Source organism: Strix uralensis, chromosome 2 (assembly GCF_047716275.1).
Source record: "Strix uralensis isolate ZFMK-TIS-50842 chromosome 2, bStrUra1, whole genome shotgun sequence".
In the NCBI taxonomy this organism is placed as follows: domain Eukaryota; kingdom Metazoa; phylum Chordata; class Aves; order Strigiformes; family Strigidae; genus Strix; species Strix uralensis.
The window spans coordinates 116735151-116762551 of NC_133973.1; the positions used below are offsets into that span (position 1 = coordinate 116735151).

Below are 27401 nucleotides of genomic sequence, written 5' to 3' on the forward strand. Positions count from 1 at the left end.
GGACTGTGCCGTTCAAACCAAGTCCACTCTCATTTCCACTTCGGGTTGATACCAGATGGATACTGTCATGGGGAGTGGGGGTGTGTGAAATATTTTTACATTGTTGCTTTCAGTTACACTGTAGCTGTTTGTTTGTAGAAGGCCCACAGGGTTTTTGCTTTCTTACCAGCAGAACTCAGAACAGCATCAGGTTTCTCCTCTTGGGCTGTGTATACAGGGTGTCTGGTTAAATGAACTGAGCATTGGTCTCTGGAACAAAAGGAGATTAGGAAAAAGACAAGTTGCTCTCAGAAGTTGTAGCCATTACATAAAACTATGGAAACCATCTTTTTTTTATCACATCTACAGCTTCTGGTTATCAGATTGGACTGCTTTGTTTAGATAACAAGGAGCCTGAGGTAGTGGCTGAAGGGAAACTTCATGTAGAAAGCTAAGAAGTGGAGTTGAAATAAGGGAAGGGGGTGGTATAAGACTATAGCAAGACATATGACCTGTGACAAATGAGACAATCCTGGTTTCCTTTCAGCTGGAACTTGGCAGTTCTGGGTACAGTCAGAATCCTCACACTCAGTGAGGCAACAGTGGTATGTAAAGAGGGAGGTTTAACAGTAACTCTAAAAGTATAGCTGGTTTTGCCCAGTAAAGAGAAGCTTCTGATACAGGACCTGGGCTTTCATTGTGCCTGATTGTTTTAGAACCTTTTATTGTCAAAAGTTGTGATACTGTGTTTTGTGACAACCTTGTATATAAAACTAATTTGCAAGCATCTTTCTCCTGTAGAATGCAGCTGCAAAGGTTGCAGGGAAGCGAAAAATATGACTTTGTCAGGTCTGCTGTAAGCAAAGAGGTAGCAGATGGGACCAAAGACCTTAATGCCAGTTGAGGGATGCCTCACAAAACAGGAGATAGCTCAACCTGGCTGTCTCTTAAGACTCCCATTTTGCACTGGGAAAAACACTTGCAATTTCATTTCTTCTCCTCACCTTTTGAAAAGAACGCAGGATTTGAAGTAGTTTTTGCAGAGAAGGGTAATATAGGAAGGTCTCCTTTAGAAGGGTACTAGGTTGTGGTGAATCTCATGTTTACTGATTTTAATATACCTATATTTTTAAGTAAGAAGCTGAGTACTCTGTAGATCTTATGGTAATATGGGCTTTGGTGCATCATTTTGATTCCATAATTGTTACTTATACCTTTTTCCTATTAAAATTCCATAAACATGAATTGACTGACTCATCACTAAAGACTTTAGGCTTACTCAAATAACATTATAGCATGGATTAAAAGGCTGGAAATTGATTTTTTTTTTTTTTTCTTGTTTGTACTGCATGTGTTTGCATGCATGTGCTTACTATTTCCTGACTCTGAGGCATACTATTGGCAGCTTGGAAATGATCTGATAAAAATTAACTGGAAACTGAAAATTATCTTAATAAATTATTAGAGGTTAACTATGGTCTCCCTAGCTGCTGAGCTGCTCAGAGAATTAATTCCCTTCCCAGTCTATGGTAGAGAACATGAATCTTTGATTATACAAGCTAGGGAAATATATTTAAAAGAACCTACAGCTACTGTTTCATTATTAACAAATGCCTGTTAGAACAATTGTCTTCCTGTCCCTGCAGGCAGTTCTATGCACATCTGTCAAGGTTTGCTATAATGAAAACCAACTGGTGCTTGATGCAAGTGTTATCTCAGGATGCTTTTGAACAGGCTCTTTATATAAATCTTGAAGGGACAAATCCTGAAGGAGGGCAAAGAGCAGGCTTCTGAACTTGAACAATGTCCAGCTAAGAACAAAGGAACAGAAATCAGTTATGCCTGCAGTGCTGGCTGGAGAATACTCTGAAATGCAAGTGGCTGTGGCAGTTAGTATCCTGCTCATTACCTGCATTTGGAAAGTTGATTTCGTGATGGGGAAGACTGAGCTTGAACTAGTGGGGTTTGATACACTGGTGAAATGACCTTAAACCACTTGAATATACCGTGTGACAAACTGATGATACAAGAGCTGCATTTTCAGTGTTCAACCATTCTGTTCTCTGAACAGCAGCCTCAGGGAGAAGGGATTAAATCTTTTCATTAGATGTTGCCCCCACTAATCTGGTATGTTTTGAGTCAACATGCTAAAGCTTTTTAACTTTTTAGAATGAAATAGCAGGTAAGCTAATACTGGGTGGAATGGTGAGGTGTAATGGGTGGAGAACTTGTCAGTTCATCCCAGCAGAACTCCCATGAGCTTCAGTGATACTGAATCTATCCTGAAATTACTCAAACAGAGTCTAAGTGTTTAAACAAAATGTCTTATTTTTGTTTTAAGGTACTAAGAATCCAAATTGTTATATAACAAATAGAATTTATGTCTAAATATAGCTGCAAAGGACTACATTCAAGATTTTAAGAATCATTAGCTGCTACAAGACTTCACTAATTGCTAATAGGTGTGGTTTGTGGCCACTGCTCATGAAGTCAACAGAGCAGGAACAAATGCACTTAAGCCAGTTGTATTTGGCTTCTGGCTTGTAGTCCTTCTCATTGGCTTGCCAGAAACCTGGCCTATATACTTACTTTCTTTCCACATTGAAGTAGAATGGAGAGATACTTTCTTTATTGCTAGTTATTCATTTGATGGAACTCCTAATTTTTTAACAACTTGCAGCACTCTGAGCTATGCTTGTGGCTGTGGGTGCTGTGCTGGCTTCCAGTGCTGCACTGCATTTCTGTTTGCCTGTCCCACTGACCATGTGAAGGAAAAGTGCCTTGCTGGTCACCAGCTGGTAGATATACATTTAAGCAGTGACTTTGTGTAGAATGATGGTGCTACAGGTGCTCAGGACACAGTGAGATGATCATGTATTTGTGGGCATAGGCACAGGAGTGGCTTAAAGTCTGAACTCGAGTAGTGCTAAGCAGTTTAAATGTCTCTACAGAGTCTTCTTCCTTGAGGAGCACAAATCTCTTGCTACCTACAGAAAGAAAAACTTTTTATTAGGACTCCCAACAGTGAATGTGGTGTTGTACTGTGTCAAAAATATATTTCTGGCTTCCAGAAGTATTTGCATTTCACAAATAAAAATGAAAGCATGGAGATGCACTAGAACACCTTTTAAAAAAAGAAGGTTGGCATCCTGATGCTCAGCCTGTGTCTTCAGATCTGTCTCTGTAGCTATTGGTCCCTAGGATGTGCTCACCACTTCTAGTCCTGGACTTTGTTAGCTTGATTAGTTGCTAAGAAAGAAACTTCAGCGTAATCATAGAACTGTGTTGTATTGAAAGTAGACTGTTAAAGAGAGAATATTTGGTGGTTGAACAATATGCTCTGAAAGAGGCTTGCATAAAACTTAACTTGAAACAATTATGCTCATCTGTGGCCTGTGCCCTTGCTAGGTGTGTACGGACCTGTTAGAATTTGAGAGATTAAGACCTAAGTCTTATCTTTAAACTGAAGATTTTCCGGTGTTCTACTCAATGATTTATCCACTTTTATTCCTGAGCAGTGTGTATGCTAGGGAAGAGCCAGGGCTAACTTACTAGGGCAGGGCTATCCTGTCTAGATGAGCTTCTGTGCACAGGTCCCTGACAGCCTCCTTTCGTCTCATGTGTGCTTTGACCAGCAGTATTAGTAATTCAGGCCCCTGTTTCACTTTTCGGCCAGCATGTTTAGATACCTTCCTAATGTGCAATGCCCTTGAAGATTCATTTCAGCACAGTAAGACACTGAACTCTAATACCCTTCAAGAGAAACGTAAATTGTGCAAGTAGAAAAAAATTACTTTCAGTTTTTTAAAAAACTGGTGATAACTCTGGGTATACATATATTTGCAGTTGGACTGCAGTTTTGGTTTGCATTTTTTTAACAAATTTTTTTCTCCTTTGGAGACTTGGAACTGTAGGAGCAAGTAGATGTACAGTTGAAAATCCAGAATGTATAGAAGACTGACAGAAATCCCCTGTTTAACTTCAAATTATTTTATAATAAGGACAGCTGCAAAGCTTTGAACAATGATTCTGGTTAGCACTGTTGAAAAGTCTGATCGCTGGTAGTTTACACTTCTGTGCAATGTGAGGTTACATTAGAAATGTATAGTAACTGTGCAGTGAGGTGAGAGCATGGGAGCAATGCCTACTTTGTTTCATGTTTTTGATGGAGTCAGTTGTCAGCACAGCTAGATGGAAGTGGAAGTTTGGATGCAGAGCTAGTCACAGCAGTATTCTTATGTGCAGTGATGTCTGCTCTAGCAGCTTTGGCCCATAGAGGCCCAAAAGGAGCTGATGCAGGCTCTTTTGAGGAGTGTAGGCTACCTTAATGAGTAAAATCTGGGAGGTGGGGAGTGGGAGAGGCTTGTGTTCTGCCTGATTAAGAATCACCCTTTAAAAGTTTGTCTGTTCTAGTCCATAATCTAACAGTAAAAGATGTATTTTTTAAAAAAGTGTATCCCGAAACAGTATAGAATAATAACTAAGGGATGTGGTTGGGTTTGTAGGGAACAAAGGCCAGCGAAGGTTTAAGACTTGCCTGAATTCTTGAGGCTGGGTTCATGGGCACCCAGAATGTTCAGAAATGAACTCTTAAGTGCTGTTGGTGAAATCTGTTATCTAAAGACCTGTTCAGTAATAAAATTCTTAATAGTATCTGTGACTCAAGAGTAGCTCAATTCTATGAATGGTATGGCCTGGTACTCATTTGTGATGTACTGATCTCAGGCAGGAATGCTGGAAACAACTGGGAAGGGCCTGGTGCCTGTTAGGTGAAGTTCTCTTGTGCTGCTGAAGTGCTGCACAGCTCCAACTCTGACTTTAGCCAGCTGTGCCTAATCCCCTGGCTGCAAGAAAGGAAACCTCTGGTGGTGGCTGGGTGTGCTGAGATGGAGTGAACACTTCTGAATTAGGTGGTTAGAGATTTTTTTTTTTCTTGTGATGTGCTTATGTTGTTGACTATCTAAAATATTTGCTGTTTGGTGGTACTTCCTTAGTAAATAATTTAGCTGTGTGTTCCTGGCCTATACTAGCATATAGTTCTGATCATCAGGACAAACAAGATGATGAAAATCACAAGGTGACTTTAGGAGCAGATATAAGTATATATAATACTATAACTGATCTGGTGTTTAGTCACACTGTGTGGTGCTCAAGCTGGGGAAGGAATGGGGTAAAGAATTACCTGTCTTTTTGTTCTGTTTGTCAGTTTGTGGGTTTTAGTCAAGTCCTTCTGGTCCTTTTATATGCACACTAAGTGGGATACTTGGTGCATAGTAAACTGGCAAAAAAACCTGTTATGGAAGTGTTTAAAAAACCCCTTCAAACTTACTTTCAAGTCTGCTGTTACACTAGAATAAATGTTGGACTCAAAATGACTTCTACTTTAAATGTTCTCACTAAACTTGATACAAAAACATCTATTACATCAGGGCTGAACTTCAGCACTAAAGCAAATTCTAAGTACTTGCAGCTTTTATGATACTTCTGATCAGCCTTATGTTGAGCCTCCAGCTTACTTGCAAGGTAGCATGTAGGGAGATGAACCTGCATTGCAGAACAATCAAGCTGTGATTGCAGACAGTCCTGAAAATGTGACACGTATTTACTATAAAGGGTCAGGGGTGAGAAGATGAATTTTTTAAAAGAACAAAAACAAGCCTCAAACCCCAAGACTCTGAGCATCGTGATGCCTAAAAAAAGGATTTGTAATGTTTTGGTGTCTGACTCATTTTTTTGTCAATGCCTGGAGCTGGCAGTACAGAGTTGCTGATACTCAGCATTATGTGTGGAAGGATTTCCAATAATAAATACAAGGCAGTACACAGTTGATGGTAAATATGCCAACAGTACTGGCCTAAAATGCCTCCTACTCGTTCACAGTATACTCAATATTCTGTGAACATGGCTTACTTGCTCTGAGAAATGTTTAGAGGGGTTTGCACAAGCCATGGAAGGATATATGAAGCTGTAGGGACAGACAAGTTTGGAGAGAACTGGATCACTTTAAGAAGTACCGTGCAATTTGTGTGGAGGAACATGGTTTTTATCTTGTACAATTTTGGAATAGTCACAAAAATCCTGGAGGTTAGTGTGAAGTATCTTTTGTGAGATACACTTGTTTTGTTGATGTTTCTATAGATAATGTTTAATAACTTCATACTTGGCTTCAGGACAACAAACCAAAACTAGACAATATAGAAAATGTCATGATAGCATGGTTAAGTCAGTTTCCCTAGTTCCTACACTGAGTATACTTGACATGTCTATTACTTCTATCAAGGAAAAAATAAGCTGTCTTGAAAAATTTGAACTTACAGTACCAGTGCAATGTAAGTGTCTAGATGAGGCTTATTGTCTTTGAAAAGAAATAATAAAGTTGAGTGATCTGATTGTATCCTAGTATAATCATGTGTTTTGATCAAGGACTCTATAGCAGATTTTTCTCCCAAATACTTAGTTCAGGCTTACTGATCCAAAGGTGGACTTCTTGTCTGGTGTGTGTTTGTATAAGCTACCAAGTTTGGAAAGATCTGAGGAGGGATTTGTTAGGGACAGTGCAGTACAAATACTTAAATAAAAAGTATTGTGGCTAACTTGTGTTGTGCCTGCATCTCGAATGATGTTAGGCAGCTGTTACCAAGACCATATGTTTCAGGAGCAGCGGAGCCTTTGAAATATGGTGGATTCAGGGATGACTGTGATGAGGTGGTAGAGCATAAGTGGAGCCAAGGACAGAAAGTAATTGACACTTTGCCAGACAGATCCTGGGCCTGGCCAGTCTGGTGCTACTGGCTTACTCACCTCTGCGTGTAGTAACAGTGTCTCTGCTGTCAGATCTCACTGGCCTGGAGAAGGTGAGATAAGCAGTTTTGGTTCAAGACAGGTCATTCATGTGTCCTATAGTAGGGAACTGCTAATCTGGTTAGCCTAGTTAGATGGTGAGCTTTTACTGGTTTTAGTAAGAAAAACAGTACAGCTATATGCAGAGGACAGACAGATACAATGCTGTCTGCTGATGGATTCATCTGTGTAGGGAATAGATAATGTTCTCAAACATTGTTCTCAGATGTTTTCCTCATGCATTATGCAATGCACTTCCCTAATGAAAGCTGGATAAGAGCAACTAAAATTTTGAGTTACCTTCCTCTCCTGAGGAAAAAGCACTCACTTGTAGCTAACAGTGTCTTCACAGTTTCCTGTCATTGTCTTGCTCATAAATAAGTGATACCCTTTATGTGATTATCTCTTACCAAGCTCAGTTGTGCCAGTTGCCAGGTGATGTTCTGACTTTCTGCCTCACCAAGCTTCCTGTTGGTCGTAAGAGATGGGCTTGATACACCCCTCACATCTGGAGTCTGGCTTTGCACAGGCGTGAACAGAACTAAACTCCAGAGTTGATGGTGTAATGTTATTGTGCTGATAGCTTCAGAAAGACCTGAACTGACCAAGGTGCAATTGGTGGTTAACATCCTGTGGTGGTTCTTGTCAGCTTTCCCTGCTAATGTGGTCTGGCTTTCTCAGAGCACACAGCTCTCCTAGTGTAACTGTACTCCCTTACTAAAAATAGCTGATGTATCACTGAAGCAGGCCTAACAGCCACAGGGAAATGTTCTGCAGATGCAATACTTCATTGGAATTGTAACTTCAGATATAGTCCCAAAAGCCAAATCCTCACCTCCTCCTATGGCTCTCTTCTGAGGCTTTAAGCATGCTGCTGCTGTTTCCTTTTCTATTCCCCCTCCAGAAAGCAAGCAAATAGTCTGGAGGGGGGGGAATGGGAAGGAGGGGGAGACAGACTGCCAGGGAGGAAGGACCCTGAAAAGCTGCTATAAGGGCCATATATGTAGATGTGACTCTAAAGAGAGGCTCATACTAATGGGGTTACTACAGGTGAAAAGAAAATGAAAACTCTTTCCTTCTGTAAAGAAGGGCTTTTTTTTTATCAGCTGTAGTGATAGCTAAATTCATTTTTAACCTTTTCATTTGAGAGCCAAAATAGTTTGCAATTAAATGTGTTCAGAGGCAAGGAAAACTAAGTTTAAAAAATAATCCTTTATACTTGCAAAAATGAATGGATCTCATGACCCATAACGTCACAGATAGCATTTCCAGTGCAGAACTGTATCTACTGTATCTTTCTATTAGGATTTCTCTTGGGAAACTCTGCGTTGAAACCCAGTGTGGGAGGGTCAGAGTCCAGGAACTGGACAGGTGGTTGTTTCAAGTGCTGAAATACAGGATGGTGCTGAATTTTGCTGAAGTGTATTAGAATGTTCCAGCAAAAGCCACAGCTGTCTCTTTGTGCATGGGTATACACAGGCACCTACTGCTCACTCTCCTTCTGTGAATCCAATGTGGAGCAGTTGGAAAGTGCAAACATGTATTTCACAGATTACCATGGGGATCACTTTAATCAGCTTTGAGACCTGCTAATGCTGTAGAGATCTCTGAAGGACTGCTGCTGTTTTCATCTTCGTACAGCCAGTGCAAGAAGGAATGAACATCATGTCTCTGTGCCGTCGCTGGAAGAGATGCTTCGCTCTAGGTAACTGTACAGTCAGCAGCTGGTTTTGTTGTGCATTACACTGAACTGTGGGTGGACAGAATTAAGAACAACAGCTTTGGGAATGCTTTAGAGCAAAAGGTCAGTATGTATTCAGTAAATCTTTCTAATCTAGTGTTGGCTAGAAGCCAGTGTTACAGGCCTCTGGGCTTTTAGCAGAAGAATACAGATAGCTTTAAATCATGAGCATATAAATGGGAAAACATTTCTTTTTCTTGTTTAAATTGTTCTCTTAGAAATCAAGATCAGCTGTGCTTGCAGCTGATATAGCTGTTATTAAATTGTTACAGGAACAGATGCATTACAGAAATGAAAAAAAGCACTTGTATGCCAGAATGCTAATAGAATTACAATGTGCCAAAGTTATTTTTAGCTTCAACCAATATTAATACAGGGAAACAAGTCTTAAAGGTGGGAGGAGAGGAGGCTGTAACTGCTCTCTTCTGAGGATTAGCTGTGACTGTCAGTTGTGCTAAGGAGATTTCTATGGCTGTTTTTGAAATATTCCACTATTCACCTAACAGATCCACTGTGCTTGATAGTTATATACATGGTCCACAAATAGGATTACTTGTCATGGTTATCCAAGATGTATCTGACAAGTGCTAGAATTCCAGGATGTTCCCTGAACAGTGGGATTATTCAGAAGAGAGGTGCTTACTTTTGTTTGAAGTATAAAAATCCAATTTAGCTGTAACTTCTGCCACCTCATGTTCATTTTTTAAAACTGCTATAACAATCAAATCTCTGATAACTTTCAGGAACTGCAAATGATACTGGAAGACAGAAGTAGAATTGCCATTGTGCATTGTCAAATGCAATGGTTTCAGTATTTAAGTTTTTTCCTTTGTATAGGAAGATTTCTTGAGCTGAAAATACAAAAGGAACTTCTTAGTAAAGTTGTCTTCATCTCAGAGGCTGCAAATGCATGCAGAATGGACACAGTAGGTGTTTTCATGTGCTTCATGGTGGAATTGGCATTTGCACTGTTGCCTTGTATGTAAAGTGCTTCTAAGTTATGTTAAATAAGGAGCTCTAAATACAGTGTCCACCAAACTTTCAAATGCTGAAGATATCTTCAGTGCTTTCTAATGTATTCAAATATATTTTGAGCCTGACTGACAGTTAGTAGGCCATTCTAATCCAGGAGTTAAAGAAAAATAAAAATTGTGAAAAGAGGAGCAAAATGTTCATGTGTGACATTACCAATACTTCCCCAAAGTCTCAAAACTGTGTAACCTTGAAGAGGGAATGCTAGTGCTTGATACATCAAGTCCTTGCAGAACCAGTGCCTCCATTACCTCCTTCAAAGCTGTGTTACTGCTGCTTCTTATGGGGCTTGTTAAAGTTATGGGCTGTTAGTTGGAGAAAATTGACAAATTTCTTGTAGGATACCTTGGTACCTTTGCTAAGTTGTTGGAAATCTGGAGCATATGGAACTCATAGGTGGTTTTCAGAGTTGAATCCGAGTTTGAGAAATGCCAGTTGTTTGAACTAGCTCTTAGAAAACCTATTGCATGTGAAGTGTTTGGACTTGAGGGGTTTCGGGGACAGCTTGGGAGGCTCTTCTGGCTTACTGGAGCTGCAGTACTATTTAAAATTCTGGTGTTGAACGGTAGCTGCTGGAGCTGAGTATTCAACCTTGTGTCAGGCTATTAGATCTAATTTATCTGCTGCCTGAAATTTATTTGTTCAGACCCCAGATGTATCATTGATTCTCATAAATCAGATAGAATGTTGTATACCAGAAAAAAACCTGCTTGAAATGCAGGTTATGGTGATAAGCTGCTAGCCAATACACAAGTGAATTTGGACAACAACTCAGGAAAGAGTGCAATAGGAATGAAGCTTCTAAAAATGCCATTTTTGTCCAGTGCAGTATGGGAACATAACAACAAACCACTTGTTTTAACTGGTGTCAATTACTAGTGCCCCAGTGTTTTTTGTAAACTTAGTCCGGAAGCTGGGGTAGGCAAAGGGACTAATTTATTTTTACTTCCCAGGGATACAGGTTCAGCTTTGGAATTCAGCTGACAGTTGTGGTTATGAAGCATGAGGCAGAATAAGAATAGATTATGTTGGTCTCATGCAGTTTCATTAGCTCAGTATTATCAGCTGAAGTTGCTTGTTTTTGACATTAAGTGAGCAGGTACAAAATGACTTGGGAGATGGAGAAGAGCTATTTTAGGCAAAGTGCTATTCCTCTTGTGGTCTCACCAAGGCTGCATATGAGCATTGTTAGAGGAATAGAAACCGAGGCGTTCATTTTACCATTCAAAGAAGCAAAAAGAAATGCGCCAAGGAGACCATAACTCAGACCACAGGCAACCATAGGCACCTTTGGTCTTCCATACCTGAGTATTCTGACAACTCTCTTGAAATACACTGTATTTGTGCATGATCATGCATCTTAATTTTCTTCTCTGTATATAGTTTCTGCTAAACCGTATACTCCTGCAGTAGCATAATCCCGGTTGCTGCTTTTTAGTTCTTTGAAGTGTTTTTAGTGTTCTGCTAAGAATCTGTTCTGTTTGTTAGTGACAACATTTAGCTGCCTCATCCAAATGAATTTGGGCATATGCATCAAAATCCAGGCTCCAGCTGTCTCTGCAGCATGCAATTCCATTCACAATCCAATTGAGGCTGCTTTTCAAAACAAGCTGTGTTTTGTGCCTTGAACTTCTTGGAGTTAAGAACTTTCTGGTTTGTAATTAAGGTTATTTAGAAAGACCTTCAGCGTTGTCAAATTTGTCTTAAATTGGGGATAAACACAAGGAAGCAATGTAATTTCACAAGGCATATATTCCTATTCAAGTTTACATTAACAGGACCAAGCAAATGAAGTTCTTGTTCTCATTTCTGTAACTTCAGTGGTTGCTTTTGTATCAGCTAAGGCTACAAGTCTTTCAGAAATGTGTGCAGTTCTAGTCACCTACTGTAAGAGCTACTGATGCTGTGTGTCTGTTAACAAGATCAATGAATCATCTATTAACTACTGATCTACCTATACTATGAGTATCTTGGCATCTGTCATAACACGGCAGTTCTTCTGTAGCTACATTTCACTGGCAAAGCTTTTCTTCTGGCTTAGCTGAGCTCCCAATTTATAGCAGCCCTCTTTGCGCTGATCCTTGAAGTGCACTGTTAGGTGTTTGTACTGAATGATTTGTAACACTTATGTTCCTGAAGACTGGATTAAAGAATCTCTTTAAGACTGACAATTGTATGCTGTGTGTCTAGTCTTCAAAGTAAGCAAGCCCAAACTAGTGGCCACTCACCTGTGTTGTGGTTTTGACTGATTCAATTAAATTATCCCCAGAATTGTTCTTGGAGTATGCGGACAGGTGACCTCTTTCCAGCATGATGACTTCTTTCAGGAAAGCTTGATAGAAGTTCCTCCTGCATGGCAGCATCTCTTGCAGAAAAATTCACTGTCTACTCTTATAGGCAACTATGCATGAGTTTTAACCGATGTGATAATATTCATGGATTTCAGAAATTGCTTAACTTTCCTGTCCCACGATACCCTTCTTAGTCTAGTTAATTTTTATAATTACACACATTGCATAGCTATGAAGAAGAAAGGAGAGAAGTTACTGTGGCAGGTGCATCTGCCCAATGAAAACAGGGCTTCATGGCTGCTGAAGGGTAGCAGCTCCTGACTGCCTTTGTTCTCAGGGCCTCCTGGTAATTGGGGCCTTTGGCCAATGGGAGCCGCTATTGACTACAGGTCAGATTTGGCCTGGGTATAAATGGAGTCCCCTGGGAGAGCCATTTTGAGCTGGTGCCCTGGAGCAGCATGCTGTGGTCCAGGGCTCTCCCCTTGGGTCAGGACACTGCCCAAGGAAACTCCTCGAGGTGCCTTGGGTCAGGACGTTGCCCTGAGCAGGTCCTCAAGGTTGAGAGTCCTCACTTGTTAGGTGAGTGATAGAGCGTTTTGGGTTGTCATTAAACCCTAGAGAGTGGCACTTTGTTATGTGTTTTGGGTTGCTGTTAAACCCTAGAAAGTTGTTCTGTTCTCCTCTCACAGACATTTGAACCTGTAATTTACAGAGAGCTAGTTAATTCTGTTAATAACAACTTCTTCATTTTTGGTGGTTTGAGAGCCTCTGTAACAAATTGGCCTAGTCAGCAGGATGTTGATAGAGGAGTTATTACAGAAGTATAGTTGTGTCCCTTCTCCCCGAGATGTACAATGGGTGAAGGAGAGGTGGTTTGATCTAGTGGAAGTTGTGAGAAAGTTGGAACAAAGCCGGGGAAGTTGGTGGAATAGTGGAAGTGAAGGAAAAATGTGTGCCACTTTAGGTGCCTGCTTGATTCAGGTGCAGGATTATTTTGTAGTAGTGGAGAGAGATGCCTTAGAGGAGCGGTTGGAACTTGATTATTTGAAGACAGAACTGTTATGAGAAAGAGAGAGGAGGTTTTTAGGAAAAAAAAAATTGTAGTTATGTTGGCACGAGCAAAAAATCCTCCTAGTGTTGTTCAGATTTGAAAGTTAATTACAAATGTAGATCTTGAGGAGTGGGATGGAGATATTTGGGGAGAGTCTGATGAAAGTGGCTCGGAGGAAATAAAGGAATTGGAGGAAAGACACTTGCGACCTCTTATTAAAACAAAGGCGTACAGGTCCACAAGGTGGGAACCCCCGAACCTCTGTCCGTACAACCCCCTGGACGGGGACCCGAGCTTAGTGAGCTTCAGGTTAAATATTCACATAAACCGGGTGAAACTGAAAGCAAGTATTTGTGGAGAGTTTCTTTGATGGGGGGGGATCGAATTTTGTTGAGTGATGACGAGGTGGGAGGTTTCTGGGGTCCCAGAGTGTTTTTAAGTGATGGACCAGCGGGTACCAGTCGATAACATCTCGAGTGGCTTACTGGGCTGGGTGTGTGCACCCTAAGGAGAGGAGTACAAAAGGCGGCTGGCATTCAGGAGATGTATGAGAGGGGGCGGTGCGGAATCCCGCTTGCCACGCCAGTGGATCCCAGCCACCTTAAACGTCTCATCAGAGGGCTCCCGGCTGCCTTAAAGATCCATATCCAGTCCCTCAGAGAAAGGGTGCAAAGAGCTATTGAATGCAACCAGCGAACCCCCCCTGCCCCTCGCATGCACGTGTTAACGTGGGCAGAAGTGTTACATGATCTGGTTACTTATGGGTGAGAGATGGGCTGGACTGACCCGGGTGGGGGCGGGGATGGAAGCCGGAGGGTTCGGCAAGTCAGTCGGAAACTCCCCCCCAGCAGCCTCCTCGTAGAGGGTTTAAACGGCCCCGTGATAAATCAGGTCGGTTTCATGATTCAGGAAGGAATCCTCTTTGGCGGAAGGCGTTGGCACGGGGGTACCCCGGGCGATATTACATGGGCAATCTACTGGTAACATCTCGAAGTTGGTGCAATTGCTGGAGGGCAGAACTCGAGAACAAAGGAAAAATACTAGAGTTTGATGTTTTGGCAGTAAACAGTGGTGTTTACCACACGGCAGTGTGGAGTTTTGGAGTTAGGGGCGCGGAAGTTACCTGTGTGTCTCAATATCCACTGCCAACTGCTGCCAAACAGGGTGTTTTTGAGGTGATTAATGATACTGAAAAAGATTATGAATGGTACACATTCCCCTTAGAATTCTCCGGTGTGGCCAGTCCGCAAACCAAACAAAAGGTGGCAATTAACAGCCGGTTATGGGCGGCTGATTCGCCGACAATTGCTTGCTACGGACTGGCTCAGAAGCTCGCTAAAACCACGCCAGGAGAAGGGGTTAAGATCTCTGGAAACCCCCCGCCCCCTCCTGTGGCAGTCGGGCGAGGAAGCGCTGTGTGCAGTGAGATCATTATTGCCACACATGGCAGATAGAGAAGGAAACACCCAAATCAATTTAATCAGGTAACAGGAGCCACTTTACTGCCGGGGTGGTCCAGGAGTGGGCACACAAGGCATCAAGTGGGTGTTTCATACACCATATTACCCTCAAGCTAATGGGCATAGCTGACATGCTTGGGAAGCCTTAGGGAAAGGTGGAAGAACTCACCATATTAGTGCCCAATAGATAACTACTAATTTTTAACTTGATGCCCGGGTTCTGATCCGAGGCCTAGTTCTGGTTTTTTGTTAGGATCTTGGAGGAACAGATGACTTCGACATCCTGCTTGGCCATGGGGATCCATATGGACAATCAAGACTTGGATGACAACGGGGTGGTGAATGAATCTTGTGAAATTGGCAGCATTCAGAAGAATGTGATTGGACTTGGTGCTATTGTGTTAATGTCACTTTAGGTCAAAAAATGAAGAAAGTGGCAAGAGACTTGAGGCAATTGTTGCTCTATTAAGCATTAATTGGATATGTTTGAATCTTCCTAATTGGAATGGTTAATCAGCTTCCTTCAATTTTGATTGTAATACATTGTATGGTTGGACGGTTGGTGGTTTTTTTTAAGATTTGATTGTATAATCATCTAGGGATGACAACACACAACGAGTATGGAGACTCACCGGGACCGCACTGCCTTTTAACCTTGGAGGCAAGAGGTGACTGCACCACCACTTCAAGGAAACCAGCCGAATCATGACTGTAGTCACGGGGTGGATTGTGGCAGGTGCATCCGCCCAGTGAAAACAGGGCTTCATGGCTGCTGAAGGGCAGCAGCTCCTGACTGCCTTTGTTCTCAGGGCCTCCTGGTAACTGGGGCCTTTGGCCAATGGGAGCCGCTATTGACTACAGGTCAGATTCAGCCTGAGTATAAATGGAGTCCCCTGGGAGAGCCATTTTGAGCTGGTGCCCTGGAGCAGCAGCTGCGGTCCAGGACTTGGTCCTTGGGTCGGGACGCTGCCCAAGGAAACTCCTCGAGGTGCCATGGGTCGGGACGCTGCCCTGAGCAGGTCCTCGAGGTTGAGAGCCCTCACTTGTTAGGTGAGTGATAGAGCGTTTTGGGTTGCCGTTAAACCCTAGGGAGTGTTGCTTTGTTCTGAGTTTTGGGTTGCTGTTAAACCCTAGGAAGTTGTTCTGTTCTCCTCTCACAGACATTTGAACCTGTAATTTACAGAGAGCTAGTTAATTCTGTTAATAATAATAAATCTGTTAATAATAATAACTTTTTAATTTTTGGTGGTTGGTGGTTTATTTGAGAGCCTCTGTAACAGTTACAGGCCTGTGTCCATTTTAATTTCCGCTGCAATATCTGGGTTAGCTTGATTGATGAGTTTCCTCCTTGCATCTTGGAATTAAGAAAATAAGCATCCTTTGCTCAGTCATCTCTTGTCATGCTTCTGAAGTTTTATTTACTCTTAATATCCTTTTGGGGGCTACTGTCTTCATCTGAGTCTCAATTTCTTTATTGGTCTGTATCTAGCATAGCAAAAATATCCTATCTTCTAATCTGATTTTTCTGCTGTGCATAAAATAGCTTCTCTTCCTTGCTGTGCATCTCTTAAAACATCTGCTACAAAGGTGTGGATGTCTCTTTGTATTCTGACTTGAACAGAGGAGTTATCTGCTAGCTTTAAGTCTCACTGTCCTGAGTTGGACTTGTAGGACTGTTCCATAGCACTCAAGTTGCTTGACCTGAACACAAGATCTTCACACTATAGCGTTAGCTGTTGGCAGACATAGATTCAGGTTAACCTTTTAAGAATAAGATCTTGTGGAAGAACTGTAATATGATGTTTTGCTTCTGTAGTATCCTGGTAGTTCTGCTGGAAGATTTGACTACATAAAATACAAAAAAACAAACAAACCCCAAACCAACAATTACAGGCTTTTGGAGAATGTACCTACCAGGTAGAGAGCCAGAACTGAATTCACTTCCAACTTCTCTGTTTTACATCATCTCTAACCTGTAAAAAAACCCAGTACCTTTCCTGGGACTGCCTATTAATGCTGCTGGTGTGTCTTACTGTACAAGCTGGTAACTGGAGGGGCTTGATCTGACTAAGTAGTCACCCAGTTACTGAAATGCTAATGCAGACACCTAACTGTACTAATTTGTTGTCAAGTTTGTTAGTGTTGCACAGTTGCAAGCATTTCATCCTATTAGTGTAAAAAGCCTGTTGCAGGGTTCCTAATGCCTGGAATGATGGGAGATGGAGGGGATAGCTCTTGCTTCCGGTGTCACAAGCATTTCCAGATGATACTCGGAAGGTTGCGTACATGTGTTCTCTCATGTAGCTAGCAACCATCTTCTGTCACTAGAATTTGTTACGGCCTCCTTGTTGTTCTACACTGAAGCACAGAATGTTAGTATTCCACTCTAAAAATACTAAAGTATTGCTGCTTATGTTTAGTTCTACTGTTAGCAGAACTGGCACTACTGCCTTTTTAGGTAACTGCCCTCCAACCTGATTAGATGCCACTAGAGCAGACGCTCAGTGCTAGTGAAATGCTAGGCTAAAATAGACTTAACTTTACTCTGTGCTCCTTTTTCTTACTCACCACTTGCATTCCTGTGGAAATCTTAAACTTGTTACTATCACATACGAAAAATTGTTTTTAGTAAAGGGCCTGTTCTAGTTGGCCACAAACCCTGAGGAACTCCCTGGGGAAAGCTGAGGAAATGTATCCTCTTCCCCTCTGTTTTATAACTGCCTGTTAAAATTCACAAGACTGTTCATGTTTCCATGATGAAAGTTAATTGAATACCAGACTCTTTAGCTATACCTGCTGAAAGCTTTAAGTTCCTGAAAGATGCATATTAGTAACATCAAGGGTGCTGTTTACAGAACTTGAAAACAGCTTGAAGTACAACAGATCTAAAAAAGCCCACCTACTAAATATATATTACTTAGCAATAATAGCTTCTTTTCTTGATGCAACTTGCTTTACTGCTAAGATACAGGGTGAATGTGATCTGGGCAGGAATAATGTGCCATGTTTGCTGCTGCTTTAGCAAATGAAAGAGTCATATCTCTCATAACTTCAAGCAGTGCAGTTCTTGCATAGTTCTTGAGAGAACTGCAGTTTTTAACTTCAAGGCTGTTGCTGTTATGAACCCTGGTACTAGCATGCAGATGATCTAAGGACATCTTACTTCGCAGGTCATGTATCTACAAAGAAGGAAGCATGTTTAAAATTATTCTTCAAGAAGTAGAAAATGAAAGCTGCACTATGAATTATTCCAGAACTTCTTTTCTTTAGACTTGAGTGTGTCAGAACATTTAGCTACAATCTTACACTGCTGAACTCTGTAGAACTTTTCTAATTTCTAAAAAATAAAACATTAATGCTGTTCACCAAGTTTTTTCACATGAACCAGTAGTAACTCAAGGTGAAGGTACCTCAGTTCTGGTGGGAACAAAGCACTCCTGGAGGACCTGGTAGCTGAGTTCATGCCCCGCATCTCCTGTGAGAGCGTGCTGTGCTCTGCTTGTTTGATCTCTTAATTTTATGTGCTTTTAGATCAATTTTCAAGTGTGTTTCTGTTGAACAGTGAAGGCAGCTAATGAAATAGTGTGGGAAAGAATGTGTTTCAGGTGAAAATGTGTCACTTAGTCAAGCTTCAAGGTCATTCTTTATATAGATTTGTTGACAGTTCTCAACTGAAGAATTTCTCATTTGGTGTCATCTTTGGTACTTGGTTTGTGAAGGTCATCCTATGAAGAGGATGTTAACCCAAGAAAGTGATGGTGAGTCTGGGGTGACTTGTTAAGAGCAAACTCTGTATTTCAGTGAAGGCATAAGTCCAAACTTGTCTGCCACCTCTCTAAATATGGGTCTTAACATCTCAGATGTTGAGTTCGCAAACTCTGAGGAAAAGCTGCCTTTCAAATGTCTCTTAATACAGTTGGGGGGAAACAAGGAACTCTGGCTACTTAAACTTTGACTTGTGACTGTCTAAGCTTAGAATCAGAGTCATTGAGGTTAGAAGGAATCTCTGGAGACAGTAGTCCAACTCTGTTCAAGTGGGGTCAGTTGCTTTAGCTGTGTCCTTTCTTCTACTAGATCCTAGTCCTGCAACCAGTGTGCAAGATGAGTAGCATGATTCTTGGCTGTGACCCTTAGTATTGCTCCCTTAGTATTGCTTTAGGTTCTAAACTTGACATGATGAAGCATGTCTAGTGAACTTGTCCGTTACAAACCTGCTGTTTCTCATAGCTTGTGGTTCTGTTTGTCTTGGTGAGGTACTTAACTGCTCTATTATCGCTTGTTCTTGAAAATGGAACACATGTTAGGCCAATCAAGCACCTCACCAAGACAATCAGAAGTAGTAACTACCTGGCTAATCTACTTAAGAGAAAAGTGGTAAAATTTCAGTAAGAGTTCTTTTGGGTTTCTTGCCAACTGTCAGAGGTCACAGTGACTCATCTTTAAAAACACTACAGAATTCACAACACTTTATTTACTCAATCAAAGAGAAGATATGATTATTACTGAGCAGACATTAAAGAGACAGATACACATGGAAAATATCATCTTTGCAGGCCCAGTGAAGTAAGAGTGTTTAAATTATAATTTGTTGCTGTTCAAGTGATAACAAATGCAATGTGAATTTGTCAGTGCATCAAGCCTGGTTTCTCTTAATGATAAGAGAAAGCTGTAAAATCTCGTGATATATTTTTGTCAAGCCTCAATCCCATCTTTTTTTAGAAAATAAACTTGTTAAATAGTGTGAAGTAAGAGCCTTGAAGAAACAAATGGGCTTTGTGAAAGGGGGTTTATAACTCAAGTGTGACTCATGGAACTTGTAAAGCACAGTGGGAAACAGATTCCTGCAGTAACTGTCTCATGCCTCAGAGTTGAAGCCAGATGTATTGGACACTACTGAAATTCCATAAGGATCTAAGTTCCATAAAAACAGGTAATAATCATAGTGTCTTATTCTAGTAATCATGCTGCTCTACTAGCTCTTTATACTTCCACAGCATACCTGTGGATAGACTGCTTGCATGTATCCCCTGAGATTTTTTTTTAATGTCAGGCTTTGGTTACTTTTTTGATGTTTTCTGCTCTACTCAAGTTGACTGAGACTTCTCAAGGTTTTTTTTTTCTTGAAGATGAGTGGGAATAATCACTTAATGACATGTTTTGATTCTGTTCCTGACAACTTTTGATCAGTACAAAAATTCTGCTTTCCTTTCTCCCTGAAGCACAAGTTACCAAGCTGAGAGCATGACATTGGTGATGGATTTTATTATTTTTTGCGGGAGCAGGAGGAGGAATACTGGGAAGAGGACTAGCAAGACCAACAGCAAAGCTCAGGAGATAAGAGCAGAGACGACATCTTCAGCAAGTGAAGAGAGCTACCCTACTAGAACACCAAACCATGCGAGGTTATTCTTGTAGAATCAGCTTCCTTTAATCAAATAGTCTTGACTTCTAAACATGACACTTAGAATGAGTTTAGTCATCTGTATACAGGATGTAGGTGTGAGATGATACAGACTTAAGATCAATATAGTTAGAAGATCCAAAATCTGATGTAGCTAAACATACCAAATGAACAGGCTATGAGGTACAGTGGTCTACCATTAATATGCTACTTGAAGCATGAATAATTTTATCCAAGATAAATTGCATGGCCATATTGCAAGTCCTTGGGCAAATAACAGAAGATGCAGGCTTTGTGGGAGAGAAACCTTCCCTGAGTGAGAGGTTGGTATGCCCTAAAGTGAAGTCAATGAGTCAGAGCCCTTTGGATACAGGGAAGTAAACATTACTGAGTAAGAGCTGCTCAGACTTCCACTGTTGGAGGTGGTCAAATCTGTGCTGTATTTATCCATAGCCTTTCTGAAACAAAGAGCAGAGGTGAAGTTGCTCTCAGGGCTTTGAGGGGGATGCCTTCTGAAGGTGGTGTAGCCTTTGGGACTGTTGCCCACCAGGAGTGCCTCAGAAGCTGAGGGCTCCTTAACCTTTCTGAATGCAGGGAAGGAGAGCATCTACAACCAGTAGCAGAGGTCACTGTGTCTGCAGACTTCTGGGTGTGATCTGCTTAGTAACAAGGGAGGGAGGTGGAAGGCATTCCTGATGGCTAGGATTACTGGATAATCTTCCAAAATGGGCTTATTCCAGTAAGAGTTGAAGCAGCTGACTCGAGCCACTTTGAAAAATGAAAACCTTCTTAGTATAACTGTTTCTACACTCCCACAAGTCTGCTTTGAAAATATTTCAGTGCATCTAAAGAATAAGGCAAATGCTGTTGTCCTTGGGGCACCTATCTTAGAGAGCAGCCAAGAGTGTAGTGCATTAAATAAACCTAAATATCTCTGAACTTTTAGATGTATTGACTCAGTTAATCCTTAATGTTGTGGGACAGCTTCATGATACTTGGCAGTGAAGAGAACTAGTCAGCAGGAGGATTTCAAGCATCAGGAGTAGTCATGGAAAAGTGAAACAAATAGGTCTTTGATAAAACAGTTTTTAGAGCATGTTTATTCTAGAATAATTGCACTTCTGTTCTGGAGCCTGACTAGGGCAACAGATGAAAGCTGCTTCCTTGCACTTAATGCTCTTAAGAGTACTGTTGTTTGATCTCCTTTGCGGTTACACAACCTGAAATCAATGGGAAAGAACAGCAAGTATCCAGTAGTGCTCTTAGCTCTGTCTTCTGAAGGGGAAAATACCCACTCAGCAAGGTTGAGTGGTCCTCTGTTGTGGCAAGCTTCTTTAGGCTGAGTAACCTAATATAGTATTATAATGGCATAATCCTGCATAATGTGTAGTCTTAGATATTTCACTTTCTGAATTTGTCCTTTTTCACGGAGTAAACACTATCCAGTTGGCGGATTTTTGCTGTCTGAATTAGTGGCAACTGAAAAGAAAGAAAATCAATTCATTAGCCTCACACTTACAAGTTCAGCTTAATGCTTGCAAAGTATGGATTCACCATGTGCAGCATTTGCCCTGGGCAAGAGACAGTGCTGTAGAAAGCATATTATCTTGTTAATTACACTAGCTTTATTGGCAAGCTACTAGCATTGCAGTTTTTTGGATACTGGACTGTATTGTAAGATGAATGGGTAATGTTGCCCTCCAGTGGCTCCTGGCTAGAGGATACAGAGCCTGTTTGCACTAGCAATAAAGAATCAATTATTTGTGAAGTCTGGGATGAAAGAGTAGGATGTCAGTTTAGGCTTATATTCCATTTAAAAACGACAAGTACTGGTGATGTGTGAGAAATTTAGTGTTCGATATATTAAGGTTGTATTAGTGAAGCTTTTCTCTCAAATTGTAGTTAAGGACATAATTGCAGGGGGCTCTCCTCTATTTGTTGAAAGAGTCCTTTAAGCCACTGTCTGATCAGATCAGTTTGCGGTATCATCTTAGCTTTGTACAGAAATCAGAAATAGCTGCTGGATTTGGCTTCTCCATGTTATCTTTGAATGATCTTTTCAAATAATGGTAAAATAACACCTTGACTAGATTCTTATGAAATCAGTTGTCTTATTCTTGCCTAGAGGCACCCGGGCTACCTTGTAAATCCATGGCTTACTTCATAAGCTGCTGTTCTTACCTAATATATTTACAGCTCAAGTGGTGTAAACTGTCTCCATGGCTCAGAGTGGAAGGGGAAAGCAATAAATCTCCGTGCAACAACTTAGCTAATGTTTTGAGGCTCGACAGAGTAGACAGCTCCTTTCCCTCGTATTTTGGCTTTCTTTGAATGCAAAGCTAAACAATGCTTCATAGGACTCAATTCACCCCAGTCCAGTTGCAGGTGAAAAATTACTTAAAGTGAAGTATTTCGGCTTTGAAGTGGTCGGTGTAAAGCAAAATGTTTTTTGCTCTTTTCGGTCTCAGCCCGGGCCTTACCTTCGAGGCCAGGCTCCCTGCCGGCCGCGGCCCTACCGTGCGGGCTGCTCGCTGGGTAAGGCCAGAGGCGAAGGCCGCTCGCCGAGCAGCCGCGCGTGTAACGTGCCATGCCCGCGGGGCCGCGGCCCGGGCACGCAGGGACGCGCTGCTCCGTGCCTGTGGCTCTGGGCTCGGACGGGGGCGGGCGGGGAGCCCCGCCGAACCCAACGGGCCGGAGCCCGCCCGCAGCCCCGCCTTCACCGCGGGGGCTACTCCACGCCGGGGCCCACCCCACGCCGGGGCCCCCGGAGCTTGCAGGAGGGGGGGGCACCGGCCGCCGGCCCCCGCCAGCCGACTCCCGGCGGGAGCTGGGCTGCGCCGGTGCCGCCGCCGCGGGGCCCGCGCCCCTCCCCGCGGCTCTGGGGCGGGGCGAGGGGCGCGGACCCCCGCGCTCTTCCCGCTGCCAGCTGGCTCCGGGCGGGCCCCGCCGCCCCCTCCCCGGCCGGCCATTATTTATCAGCCCCCGCCGCGGTGAACACCGGGGAGGGAGGGTGTGTTCGTTGCCGCTGCCGCTCGCCGCCCGCCCCCGGCCCTTCCCCGTGGCGCGGCCCCGCCGGGAGCTGCCGCGGCCCCGGGAGCTGCCGGCCCGGCCCGTCGCTGACCGCCTGCCCTCTGCGATCTCCCTGCAGGACCTGTCTGTTCCCCCTCGGGCTATAAGAAGGCGGATGATGAGATGTCCGGAGCCACGTCCTCGGCGGATCTGGACGAGGCACCAGCCCGCACGATTTACTTGAACCAACCCCAGCAGAGCAAGTTCCGCGACAACTGGGTCAGGTACGGAGCAATCCCCGGTTCTCCCCTCCCAGGCGGCAGCCTGCGCGCCCCTCAGCCGTGGGCAGGGAGGGCTCTGGTCCCTCTCCCTGCCTGCCGTCCCTGCCCAGACGTGGTTTCACCGCAACTGTGTGTCTGCCGAGGCAGCCGGGGTTGCGGACTGCAGTGGACAGCGGGATCTGGCTGGCAGTCCCCGGGGAGGAGAGACAGGGAGGAAGGATCCGGCAGCAGCAAGGGATGAGCTTTTTGTATCAACAGTAGTGAGAGCTGGGAGCTTGTAGAGCTGCATGGATAAGATGCATGAAAAAGTCTTCACTTCAGTAGGTCTGCTGAGTTTTAGAAAAATGAGACCTAACCTAGTACTCCTGGACACAAGGGCTAACCCATGAAAACTTAGTGTGAGATTGGGATAGAATCCACTATGTAAACTCCATGAAGTGTCCTCTTAAAAAGTAGTATCTGGTTGTAAGAATAACTAGAAAAGTATTTTAAAAAGTGTAGAATACAAAGGAAGAAAAAAGTAAGTCTTAGCAGGACAAGAATAAATATGGGTTTTACACACATCCCCATGTATATAAGGCTATGGTGCACTTCTGTTCTTTAATTGTAGGCCAGAGAGAATTTTCTTTGGCATTTGAAGCCTTTCATTTTGGGGGGGGGGGAGGGGTGTGTGTGTTTAAGATTGCTATTGGTATGATTAAGTTGGTGTTACTGCAGTTTGGAAACACAAATAATGTGCACTGAAACATGGAGTGTGGGGAGGTATTAACCTAAGCAAGTTGTGGCAGTGCTTGCCACACTTGCCTGGGGTTAGCTAGGTGAACAGATGGCTCCAGTCATGACTGAGGAGGAGTGTTATTTAGCAGGCTTCTGTTAATGCAGATGTTGGGGTTATTGTTCAAAGAATGGTTTACACAATGAGTGCCTTTGTGAAGAGAGAGGAATTTTATATGCTGCTGAAATGATGTTTTCCACGAGCTGGTTTATTGTGTGTGTTACTAAGGGGAATACTGAGAATATCTACTGGAAGGATGCTGGTGTTCCAGGTAGTGCAGCAACTCATACAGGATTTTCTCCTCAACTTACTATATACTTGTATGCTAAAGTATATGGTTTAGGAGCAGTGAAAATGACAGATTTTCTTACTGTCTTGGTCTTTCTACATAGGCAGTAACATTGGATGTTTTCTCACTTTTATTTCTCCTTGACTGACTATAAGGTGAGTTGAACTGTTTTCTGTGGATGGACAACTTGTCTTTCTGTAAAGCAGGAAGAGCAGAAGCAAGGAATAGAGGGTTATCAGAATATGTAGTTTAAGTATTCCTGAAGGGATTCTGTTCTCATCTGGCTTAATCATATGAAAAAGTAGTGTATGACTCTGCTACCAAGACCTTGTTCCTGATAATGCTGTTACCAACACCTGAGAGCTGTTGTGTCCAACTCACTGTCTGGAAGCCATCCTCTGGTAGCTGTAAAGGTTTTTCAGTAGCTTTTTGCAGCTTTGCATCCTGATGAGGGTAGCTTAAGTCATGAGGGGAATATTGGTGTGTGTGAGGGATAGGACAAAATGCAGGTAGTGTAGTGGGACAGTAGAGATGTTTGCATTACCTGATTAGGGATCTTAGCTCCTTAGTGTCACTTGGAAATTAAGTTGACATTATAAAAACTTGCTGCTGTTTAATAAAAAAGCTTTGATCTCTCTGACTTGAAAGGGTTGACAGGCTTTGGCTGTGTTCTCTTCATCTGCTGGATTAGCTTTCTTCCCTTGGCCTGTGAGAATGAAGGCAAAGGCGACTTGAGCTTGTAACATCTGAGTACGGGTGCCTTGTATGGAGTGTGAGTGGTGGTTTATTTACTGACTTACGTATATTGGAATTTCTCTGGAGGCAGTTCTGTATTGCCCTTGGACTTTCTTACTGTGTTCAGCTTCTGGATTTCTCCATGCCATTGGATTTGAAGATGTATTGTCTCCGTGGGAAGCATTGGTGTACCACAGCCCAAGGCACTGTGTAATCAGATAAACACCTGTACGTAAGGGCTTATGGAAAACTAAATTGAGGAGATGTTTGTAAATCATGTGACTTCTGACTCTCATCTTTTTGGTAGTCATCAAGGGTTCTCTGAAAAGTAACAACTTGTGAATGTTCATAGGAATTCTTCCAAATTAAGGGGTAATGTGGAATAGCTTGCTCAAAACTAAGCAACATGCAGTAAGAAATGGAGGTGCAGAGAGTGGAGGAAGGTAGGTCAGTAGTACGGCTTTTTGTTCAAAATACTCTAAGCATATTGAGCTTTTGAACTTTTTTGGGAGAGAGGCACTGTTAAAAGTGAGTTCCTATGATTGTGGGAGCAAAAGGGAAAAAGTGATAAGTAAAAATGCTTTTTAACTTTGAGCAAGCTAAGCAAAACTAATAATTCCCTTATATCACTTCTAAATAGTATATAGTGCTGTTGCAATAGCTAAGTGGATGGCAAGATGGCACTAACACTTCCAAAAGTCTTAAATCATGAGGATGTAGAAGGAAGAACTGTTTCTGCTTTCCCCAGACATTCTGGTGTAAATAAGTGAGACTATAAGAACTTGGAGAGCAGTGGCTAAATTTTTTTATGCTCTTCAAATATTGTCACAAACTATTTCTAAACCTAGTGCTGTAAAACTTTGTAGGCTAGATTTACTTTGGTCCTTTATGTGTGTGTGTATATAGCTATTGTCATTCCGTATCACACTGCAGCAGCAGTGATTCTTTTGTAGGAACATACCTTTTCTACCTGCACTAGAAGCTATTTTCATCTCTACTGTGTTCAGTTAGGAAAACTTTGTGTACGTGTAACTCTTGGGACCTTTTTAATAACAGGTAAATGATGTTCCATTTTCAGCTGAAGCATTTTAGAAGCTTTGAAATGTGTAGAAAAATGTCATAAACAATTACTTTGTGCAACACAGCTGCAGTCATGGTATTAAGTATGTTTGCTTTTATGGAAGCTAACTAGTACCTGTTTTGACTTGTTCAATATACATAACTTAAATATGTGTCTGTTTAATAGGAACTTTTCTGTACATTTAGTTCAGTAAGAAATGAAACATTTATGTTCTGAAAACTTCGAGCCACTCTGTACACAGCTCTATGCCACTTAAAGGCAGTAATTATAATCTACTCTCAGGTATTCTACATTTAGGGATTGAAGTCTACTAACAGCTGTCATAAACCTAAGACATTCCTGGCTACAGACAGTGCGAGATAGTAGTCAGGCTTTTGCAGAGACCCAGCCAGCTTTTTTTTTTTGTTTGTTTCTTTCCAGTGTGCTATGGGAAAAGGCTTTCTTTGCACTTCTTCAAAATACTGGCTTTTATTTCTAATTCAAGTGTGAAACGCAAAATGATAGCGGATCATTAACGTTTCCAACCCCTAACTCTTCTGCTGTTGGCTTGATTTAGTGTGAGCGATATGGTAGTTGGTACACTTGTGTAGTGGATCAGCAGCATGAAAATAACTGTTTAGTAGAAGTGCCAGATTGTCTGGTGGTTTGAAAGGGTGGGGTTTTTTGCTACCTGAGTTTGCCTAATTGCTGAAACCACAGCTGTTTATTACTAGGTTTGATTTATGTGATTATCTGAATGGTGTTATTACTAGGTTTGATTTATGTGATTATCTGAATGGTGTTATTACTAGGTTTGATTTATGTGATTATCTGAATGGTGTTATTACTAGGTTTGATTTATGTGGTTATCTGAATGGTGGTGGAGGTGACTCAGTCTTTATTTCATAGTGTGAAAACAAACTTACCTATTGCTTTGTAAAAACACAGGGGTACAAATGAGATGTGATGATAGGGGTTTGAATGCTGTGTCAATACTTCTGAGATCACCAAGCTAATGGCATGAATACTCTTCCAACTATATACTCAGTGAAGACTGGTCTATTTTGCTTAAAGTGAGAATGTTCTACAGATCTGGTTTTCATGTAAATACAATTCATTGATATTTCTTATTAATACAGGAAGCTATCAGTGGCTTATACTGAATGTATAACAGTACTGCACTGAAACTTTCATCCAGTTTAACCACCAGTTAAGTGATTTGAGTCCCTTTTTTGTTGCATGTGTTAATGATGCAGAAGTAGTTGGAATTTCTGGTTTCTTGATCCAGGAAGCACACAGGTGCTGAAATAACTTTAAGGAAATTTATAATTGTGTCCAAATTTTCCAAGTACATAGCAGTTGCTGTTGTAACTGTTGCTCTACATAATAATCTTATATTCAAGGCCTAGTGGTCCATCCTGGTGCAAGTCTGACATATGTGAATCAGGACTCCGAGT

General features: G+C 42.1%; 1 protein-coding gene across 3 annotated transcripts in view; it reads left to right on the forward strand.

Annotated features, from left to right (window-relative positions):
• Positions 1-27401, forward strand: part of LOC141939716 (phospholipid-transporting ATPase IB-like) — a 348121-nt gene that overhangs the window by 21602 nt on the left and 299118 nt on the right. For 2 of the 3 annotated variants that reach the window (XR_012627704.1, XM_074860005.1), the window contains exon 2: positions 22944-23088. Coding sequence is in view for 2 of the 3 variants with exons in the window: in XM_074860005.1 (XP_074716106.1) it covers positions 22944-23088 (145 nt within the window). In the remaining variant the exon portion in view is untranslated. Of the gene's footprint in view, positions 1-8370; positions 8525-22943; positions 23089-27401 lie in introns of all 3 variants that reach the window. The other variant, XM_074860006.1, reaches the window with a different exon arrangement.